The sequence below is a fragment of the Ictidomys tridecemlineatus genome, chromosome 5, assembly GCF_052094955.1.
Source record: "Ictidomys tridecemlineatus isolate mIctTri1 chromosome 5, mIctTri1.hap1, whole genome shotgun sequence".
Taxonomy (NCBI): domain Eukaryota; kingdom Metazoa; phylum Chordata; class Mammalia; order Rodentia; family Sciuridae; genus Ictidomys; species Ictidomys tridecemlineatus.
Window position 1 is genome coordinate 141996146 of NC_135481.1, and position 9266 is coordinate 142005411.

Consider the following 9266-nt stretch of genomic DNA (forward strand, 5'->3'; position numbering starts at 1 on the left):
ATGCATTTTACCAATAAGTGAAAAATGATCTTTTGTAATTGCTTTAATTTTGTGGTTGTTGTTATTTGTTTATTTGTTTTTGCTTCCTGGTAATGTAAGCATTTGTCTCTGAGTCTATTGAGTATGAGTGTATTAGAAAATCCCAGTGGATGGGAGTCTGGTTTTGGTCTTTCAGCTAATCTTCACATCTCTGTTTCAGACACCATCATGACTCCAAGAGGAGGAGATCTGATGATTTTAGGCCTCAAAATTACCACCAGCAGGATTTCCGTCGAATGTCTGATCACCGCCCCCCTATGGGCTACCATGGCCAGGGACCCTCAGACCATTACCGCTCTTTCCACACAGACAAATTGGGGGAATATAAACAGCCCCTGCCCCCATTGCACCCTGCAGTCTCAGATCCTCGTTCACCCCCTTCTCAGAAATCTCCTCACGATTCCAAGTCACCCCTGGATCACAGGTCTCCTTTGGAGAGATCACTAGAACAGAAAAACAACCCAGATTATAACTGGAATGTTCGGAAAACATAAAGGACAGCTCAGAAAGAGGAGAGCAGGAGTCATCATGTGGACGTTTTTGGTCTGGTCCAACAGTGGCCAGGTATCTAGACCGGTGAGTGGAGTTTCTGGACATGCTGCTGCCGTCAACTCACCGGCTGAAGGAGCACTTGAAGGAGTGGGAGGCCTTTCTTCGGGCGGGCTTTGATTTGGGTCACCACTCCTGCACTTTGGCACCCCATCCCACTCCAGCCTGGTTTTGGCCTCTCACCTGATGGGTGCTAGGAGGAAGAGGTGACTTTTTGTGCACCAGCTTTATTGGGCTGTTTCCCCAGCAAAGGAATCTGGGATCTTAAGAGTCATGAATGTTTAACTGCCAGGTTCAGTGTTCCTGGACTTTGGTGCAGTGGTCAGGGGAAGGAATTGATGCATGAAGGCTACCAGGATCTGCTGGACAGTGTGGGATTTGGTTCACTATGACATGATGGATGCTGCTGTTGGGGAGTGGGGTGAGTGGGTGGATCTCATATCATAGGACTTAAAGGGGAGCAGGTGTACTCCTCAAACGTGTCCTTGGGAGAGATTATACACTTGGCTTCATTATGTGAAAACTACAGGGTGGGAGTAGGTAGAGGACAGCAAGAGAGGAAAATTACTTCTACCATGTCCTCCTTCCTACCAACACTAATTTTCCCCACACTGTCTTTGTACATTTCAAGGGTTTGGTCTCCTGGGTGGGCCTGCTTTTCCCTGTGCCAGGGAAAGTAGTGTCCTTCTGACTGATTTTCAAGTACTGTGAGTTAGGCAACATGGATGTCAGCGTGGTTATTCCTTGATTGGGGATTGGGCTGAGTGGGTCTAGGGTGGAGGTAGGGAGGGGCCTAGTGTGACCAGGACAGGAATCCCTGGTGGATTTCTGATTCTTGTGGCGAGAGGAAAACCACAGGTCCTGGACAAGAAGCAGAGGCAGGCCTGCTGACCAGTGGGCAAGCACAGAGGTGGGAACACTTGTGTAGGTGGTTGGCAGGTTTCTTGAAAGGGGGCTTTAGTAGTGCCAGCAAATGGGGGAGCTTTCAGTATTGGAATAGGTCAACATCTGCAGCTACATTTTAGTTTCCTTTGCACAGCTTGACAAAGTAGATTACACAGATCTCCCAGAATTCATGGGGTGGTGAGATGAAAATAAGTAACCTGTGGTAAAGAAGTTTCCATTGCTTGTTAGAGATCAGTAGAATTATACTTGGTTTCCTTTAGTATAAGATCTGTAAAGTATAAACCTAAGTTAATTTTTTTCCCAAATAGAAATTGTCTACAGACAGGGTACCTGAGTTATAAGTGGTAAGAGTTGTACTGGAGTTGAATGGAGGCAGGATTGGGGGACAGGTTTGTTGTATCATAAGGCAAGCTCCTTTCACTGTACTGATGCTCAGGCCTTTTGTTTTATTAATTTTCAGTATAGCTTGCCAGTATTGTATCCAAAGCTTTTCCAGATGGAGACAGAAAAACTTGACTTGAACATACGAGTATCCAGGTTCTAAGCTAATGGGTATGTGCAGGGTTGAACTCCCTGAACTAACTTGTGGGGACCTCTGTAAGATCATTTGTCACATACTTGCTGATATCCTAGGCAGCACCGTTATTGGCTTTACCAAAACATGCCCGCATTGCCTCCCCTGAGGGAAACAGATATAGCCATGGTGAGCCATTTCTCCTGCTGTACAGAGCATTATAGGGCTGGTGCTGAGTTTCCAGGTGAGAGTCAGGGTTCCTGCAGGGAAGGCTCACTACCTTCTTAGCCTCTATTGTACTTGGGGTGGCTCACCCTGGCCTTGTACATGCACACCCTACAACAGAGCCCGGAGCATCTGGCCTCCATCCTCCCATGGGGAGGCCTGCCATGACTGCTCAGTGAAGGCAGGAAATCAAATCTCCACTTTGACCACACATGGAAAAGGAAACCACAGATGGAGCTTCTTGCTGATAATATCAATACTATCCTGTGTTCTGCCCAAGCCAAAGAGGAAGATTGGGTTGATTTGCTGGACCTTGAGTGTTGGGATGTCGGGGTAAGAAGGGGATGAGCCCCCGTGGGAAGCTGCAGGGTTGGAGGCACCATCCATACTTACCCAGGTTTTTCTCTCAAGTTGTTGATAGGAGTTGTGAGTTATTCCCAAAGATGTCTCATCATGAGGAAAAAAAGGAACTTCCTTTTGTTCACATTCAGGACTTTTAGTGCCATATGATGTAGCAAAAGGCAATATGGGCCAGATCAGTGTTATATTGATTCTAAAATTACAGTATCCCCCATTAAACATCTGTTTTAGGTGTTGAAGTTTATTTGAAAAGTGGGTTGGGAGAAAGGAGGCATTTCCTCACTGATTTTAATCAGTACAAGTATATGTTTAAATCACAACAGAAGTTTGCACAGGTAAAATTCTCTCACTTTTGGAAATGGGAGAAACTGCCCCAGGAATCTGAGGATGGTATTACATGGAGCCTGGCTTTGAATGAATAGCAGGAAGTGAGGAAGGAGGGAGTCTGCATCATCAAAATCTGAAGTAAACAGGGATGGAGAGGATGTGCCATAGTCCTAGAAAAGGACAAGGCGAGCTCCCGTGCTGCTCACTGTAGTCTCTCAGGGGGACTGGAGGGACACAGCCAGGCCCTCTGGGGAGCCTAACCTGATGGTCCTAGGCTTGCTCTCACATTAGGCATTCCCTAAACCCTTCCAAGGGAACCCCACACTTTACCCCAACACGCTGCAGACATTCTGGCCCTGAGTCTAAAAATTGCATCAGGCCTGAGGTGCAAAGGCAATTTATTTGGGAGTTCACTTGACAATACTGAAATCCTACAGACCAAAATCCACTTGTCAGCAGGAGCAGTGGCCCAGCCCAGCACCAGTCTTCTGGCTCATCTAGGGGCAGCCAAGTTGGGCAAGGAGAGCCACTGTCGGGGTCCAGGCTGCTTTAGTCCATCTGTGCCCCACCCGCCTGGGGACAGGTGGTTTTTTTCTTTATTGTAAAATTGTGGACTTTTAAATCTGTTGACTAAACAGTAATTAATTTATATTTGTGAAAAATGCCACTGTCCTAGTGATTTCTGATGTAAATAATGTTGTTTATATAGTATGTATTAAATTTTCCTACATTGTAAAACTGCTGTACTTTTGATTCTTGTATATTAAAGGCGTTAATAAGGATTTTTAGAACTGGGCTAACACGTTGCATTGCATTTTGATGTGAGTTGTGTGCTGAGTGCTTCCCTTGTTGGGTGCTGGGTCAGGTACAGGTATTTTGGCAAGCTTGGAGTCTCAATGGAGCCTTTTGTTATTGGTTCCAGGCCATGACACCACAGGTTTCTAAGATTTTTTATTCCTGAGTAGCTGTTGTTTTAACAGTTCCCTGGCCAAGCAACCCTAGGCCACGGCCCATAGCCCTGCATTCATGAGGATGACCTAGAGCTGCTGAAACTCTTTATTTTTCCCAGTGGTAGTCTTTCCAGGGAGGATCTTGGGGAGACCTGGCCAGGTGCACCTTCTATCCGAAAGGAAATAAAAATACTTTGCCAGCTGCAGCTTTGAGAGTTAATTTAACAGTTGGATTATATATTCTTGAAGGAGGAAAAAAGCATTTTATAATGGAAACACTGACATAAATGTCAACTCTGGCAATTTGGCACAGGGGAAGGCCCAGCCCTGGTGCAGCCCAGACAGAGGAAGGGTGGCCCAGCCTGCGGGTGGAGATCCCCATTGGAAGGAGAGTTGGAGAAATTTTGCCCATACCCAAAGGTTTTTACTAATACTTAGTTGACTTGGAAACCCAACTCAAGTCTTTTTGAAGCTCTTTATTTTTCATACCAAATAAGCTCATGTGAGCAGCTGAGGGGTCAACTGCTGCAACTCCACCCTGCCAGCCCCAGGGGACTTGGGTACAGGGGCTTTGCTCAACCTGGGCTGGGCAGGAAGGGGAGATGGGCTTACAGTGCATGGAGTCTTTGAGTGGAAGATAAAGCACTGAGGGCTCTTCCTGCCTATAAATAAACTCTACCCATAATCCTGCTGCTATTCACAACTCAGTTGGAACAATTTGGGGAAACTTTAAGAACAAGTGCTGCAATAATCCGCTTATTATGATTTACAATAGCAACAAGACTGAAGCCTACTGCCAAAACGCCTGCCTTTTACTGGAAGCAGCAGGCATAGAGCCCCGCCTTCTCACTCCTTCCTCCCTCTCTCCTCCCTGGCGGGCGTCTCATGTCTGGCATCATGGCAAGCCCTCCTCAATTAGCTCCAACAGAAAGGTCACTTATTGAAATCTAAGGCCCTCTCTGCAATTTGCCAGGACAGTCTGGACTCCAGATTCCAACCTGTGGCTCCTAAAGCAACAGGACTAGCTCTGCACTGGAGATTGTGCCCTCAGGAAAGCCTTTGCACCAGCTCCTTCCATCACCTCTTCAGGTGGGAACCCCTGTTGAGGTCCCAGCTTGCCTTGTTCTGTTCTGTGAAGTGGGGCAGAGATGCAACTGGCCTTACTGCAGAGCCCCCAGTGCTGGTGGAGCCCGGTCCTCTGTTGCTGGGAAGACTTTCCCCCAGGGTCCATATCTTTAGGGTTTTCTAGTTAGCTTTGTGGCCATGTGATATGTGGAGATGACAAGTGTGATCAGGCCACCTGATTTCGCTCTGACCAAGCTGCTCTCTGTTTTGTTTTTTTTTTTGTGTGACATGGATGAGTCTACAGGCTTCTTACCTCAAGATGTGCAGAATAATACCCTTTCTCAGGGCCAGTTGCCCCATAGAAGTTTTAAACATGCTATTTTCATCTTAACCGCTTTCATGCAATTAAGCAATTGTCTAAGCACAGTCACAATGGAGACCTTCAAGGCCCTGATGTCATAAAGGGGCCAGGACATTGTCCCTATCTGGTCCTTCCTTGGGTACAGTGAGGTAGATTGCCTTTGCATCTTCATTTGCAGATGAAGGAGGCATCTTCCTGGGGTTGATATGGCTTTACAGGAGTGTATGCACAGTGGAAAAGGAAAAGGTGGTAATGTTAGAGAGCCAGAGGGCAGTTTAAAAGGTCAGGGGAGGCCCAGGAGGGAACTCATTGACCTGGAGGGCAGGCTCAGCTCAACCTGAGGGAGAGGCCCCTGCAAAGCTGCAGCTTGTTCTGCAAGAGACTGAACCAATCCCGCAGGAGGGTACAGCAGGAGCTGCTTCATCTGGAGGAGATCGTAGTCCAATAAGCTCTTCTACTGAGCATCAGGAGGACGGGGCCCCTGTCCTCTTGGAGCTGATAGTCTAGTGTGGTGAGGTGTCGGGGAGGCAAGTAAATGGCAAGAACATGAAATGTCACATAAGCACCAGAGATAATTGCCAAAGTTAAGAGACAAGGTGCCTGGGGGCTGAGCTCTGGCAGAGGGGTTCAGAGGGCACTTGGACCCATTTAGGTGGGGGATGTGGGTCTGTGGGTGAAATACCTGTATTTTAACTCTGCCTCTGTTCCAACTGAGCTCTGCACCTGTCATTATCAGAGGGGGATGGATATTGGAGCATCTTGAGGTGCTGGAGCTCAGAGACCTCTTGCCATCCCTGGCTGGGGCATGCACTGTATTTTTCTGAAACCCTTGAGTAGATGCAATTCTAGAACAGTCCTTCAGAGGGCAGCAGAGGTTCACAAGCAGCCTGCCTGTCAGCCAACACCTGAAGGCAGCCCCAGGGAAGGCCAGGCTGAAATTCTGTTCTTGGCTGCAGAGTCCAAGACACATAAAGTCACCTTATCCCTGAAGGAAGTGTCAGAGGGGACCAAGAAGAGAAAAAGTGTTGAGGCCTCAGGGAAAGAGAGCCTCACCACCTCTCGGGACAAAATCCTGAGAGGCAGTGCTGCCTGGCATAGCTTTGCCTCACCCTCTCAATCCTACCATTTTTCAGGTCTGTACAGGGTCCTGCTCCCGTGCTCCAACCTGTCCCTACTCCTTCCTCCCTATGGTTGTCCGAGGGACCATGTGGTGCTAAGGATAGAAACGAGGGACTTTTTCACTGAGCTACATCCTCAACGGAGCCACAGGGCACTACTCTGCTGTTCCTGCTGGTTTCTTCTGACCAGCCTCCCCTGGTTCTGCTGTTCCCATGCCCATTCCTGTTGGTCTTTTCAGAGCCTCTGGCCCACTCTGGTGCCTTCACCTGATGAGGGCTTCCCCATGGACCAGCTCATACGCATCTCTGACTCCTGCTCCACAGGTGTGGGATGCTGGGAAGGTGAATGCAGTACCAGTTCACTAGGCTTGCTCCTTGCCAACTTTGGGTATCCTGGTCCTTGGCTGGACAGTGGCCTTGTAGGCAGCTGCTGGACAAGGGGCCTTCTTTTGGGTGGTATCCGGAGAGGGGAGCATGTTGAAATGGAGGGCACAGTGCTATCTTCTCTGGAGGTTCAGCAGGCTGGGGGCTGGGCCAGAGCTCAGGTCCCTACTCAGCCTCCTAGACTCCGAAGGGGGAGGTGTTGATATTTGAAGCTGTTAGTAGCTGGTTCTGGGGCTGAAAAGTAGCTTCCTGAGAGCTCCCACTGAGCTGGATGATAATCCTTTATCTGTTGGATTGTGGGAAGGACTAGGGGAATGTTAGGGAGGCAAGCTTGCTGTAGGCCTATAATAGAGGTAATTTGTGAACCCTTCTGGTGTTATCAGTATTCCAGCACCTGGGACAGCTGTGCTGGGCTGGGATAGCTCTGCTGGGCACATGGCTCATGGTCTTTGCTGTCCCGCTCGGGTGCAGGGCTGTATATGTGGGGTTGGTGGGTAAGGAGTAGAAAGAGCTGGGGTGGTAGCAGGGCAGAAAGCTCAACCAACTTGCAAAAGAGGGATCTGGGGCCCTTGCAGCAGTGGGGCTGATGGTTTGGGTGGGCTCTAGAAAAACCACTTACTTTGAAATTTGGCAGCATCTCTGACCACCTGGCCCTGACTCAGATGATGACCCTCCCAGGTTGTTTGGTGTATATGCCTGAGAACCCGGGGAGATGATGTCAGTTCTCTGATGGGAGAAGAGAGCCTGGCACATGCCTGACACCATGTAGGGTGAATGGTCATTGTATGATTGACACTTAGAGGCTTCCCGCCCTCAGGGAGACCAAGCTGATGCCCAGTGGCCTGTTCTGAGGTTCAGCCCACATCTCTGCCCTCCCTGCCCTGGAGACACCAGATATAAAAACTCTGTGGCCTCCTGGCTCCAACTAGAGCAACATCTCCCTCCATTGCTCTGAGCTTCCACTGCCCCCAAGCCACAATTTCTTTGCCTCCTTCTTTAAACTCCATTATGTATTAATCCAGACCCCTAACCTAGATTGATGAAGCTTCCTGCACTTCCTTTTGGGCTCCATCCTGATAGGTGGGTGCAGATAATAACCAAGTAAACTGATTCTACCATGTGTACTTTCCAGATGTAAGGTTTCAAGTGTTTGATGGGAAGAGACCTTTTTTTGGTGTGGTGCTAGGGATAGAAACCAGGGACTTTATCACTGAGCTACATCCTCATCTTTTAAAAATCAATGTAAGCCAGGTACAGGGGCATACTTCTGTAATAATTTGGGAGGCTAAGAAAGAATGCAAGTTCAAGGTCAGTCTGAGCAACTTAGCAAGCCCCCTGCCTCAAAAATAAAAATGGCGGGGTTGTAGCTCAATGGTATACTAGTTTTGATCCCAGTACTGGGGTCAGTGGGATCAACCTAAGCAAATTCTAGAGAATTTGGAAGGGAGGGAAGGACCCGAGTACTTTTCGGCTGTGTTGATGTCAAAGGTCAGAGCTATCCTGGGTGACCTGGAAGAGACACGCTGACAGTTTTCAGAGGATCTGAGAGTGGAAAGCAAACAGGAATGCTGTCACTGCTTGGCATCTATGACAAGAATTCCAGAGCCTGGGCCCTGGCACTCCTACCCTCCTCATGTGGAGGGGCCTACTTGATGTCCTCAAACATCATCATCAATCACTTTAAATAAATGTTGTTCATTTGAATTTTATGGTTTTGTTTAGTCTTTATTAGTAAATGTGTCTTGCTTTTATAGTTGAAAAGGAGCAATAGTTTCTAGCTAGACTCATAAATAATAAAGTTAACACAAATCAGCCCTGGAGGGCCTGAAGAAATACTGGCCTAGGCATGGTCTGTACATTACGGCTGTTTGGGAACCTTGATCGGGTGGTCATGACCCACACTTGTAGTAAACAAAGCAGCTGATGTGATGGACATGTGAGCAGAAGCTGTCATCTACCAAGGGTTACTGGGTGCTAAACCCAGGGCCTGTTGCTTTATTGTATTTTTTCATTTAGTCCTCATAATAATCCATGAGGTAGGACTTATCCCCCATTTTCACTCGAAGCTCTTGAGGCCCAGAGAGGTTAGTAAGATAACTCGTTTGAGATCACACAGCTAGGAAGTGGTAGGACAGTTAGAGAAAAGTTATTCATGACATGTAATAAAGATGATAAGGAACTTTATTTAAGATGGGGATCATCTCATAGGTGTAGGGACCCCTCTAATGAATTTTGCAAAGGGGGGAAGGGGATTGTGTTCAACTCTGCACAAAACACAGCAAGTGGGAATTTGTCCAAGGTGCTGAATGAGGTCCGTAGATGGAAGTTTCTAAGAGGAAACTTCTGGTGAGAATGGAATTCTGGCTAAACCGATCTACCAGGATTCTTGCTAAAGGCAGGCCAGGGTGATCAGATATCACCTGGAGGTGGTAGAGACAGGATGTGGAGGGCCATCAGATGTGTGGGAT

The 9266-nt window shown here is 47.9% G+C and overlaps 1 protein-coding gene across 4 annotated transcripts in view; it reads left to right on the forward strand.

The window, feature by feature from the left end:
* Chd2 (chromodomain helicase DNA binding protein 2) overlaps nucleotides 1-3711 on the forward strand; it is a 127065-nt gene extending 123354 nt beyond the window's left edge. For all 4 annotated transcript variants that reach the window (XM_005320109.4, XM_078051220.1, XM_040274485.2 and 1 more), the window contains one exon: nucleotides 200-3711. In XM_005320109.4, coding sequence (XP_005320166.1) covers nucleotides 200-533 — 334 coding nt within the window. In that variant the 3' untranslated portion in view covers nucleotides 534-3711. The remainder of the gene's footprint in view (nucleotides 1-199) is intronic.
* Nucleotides 3712-9266: the final 5555 nt, after the last annotated feature.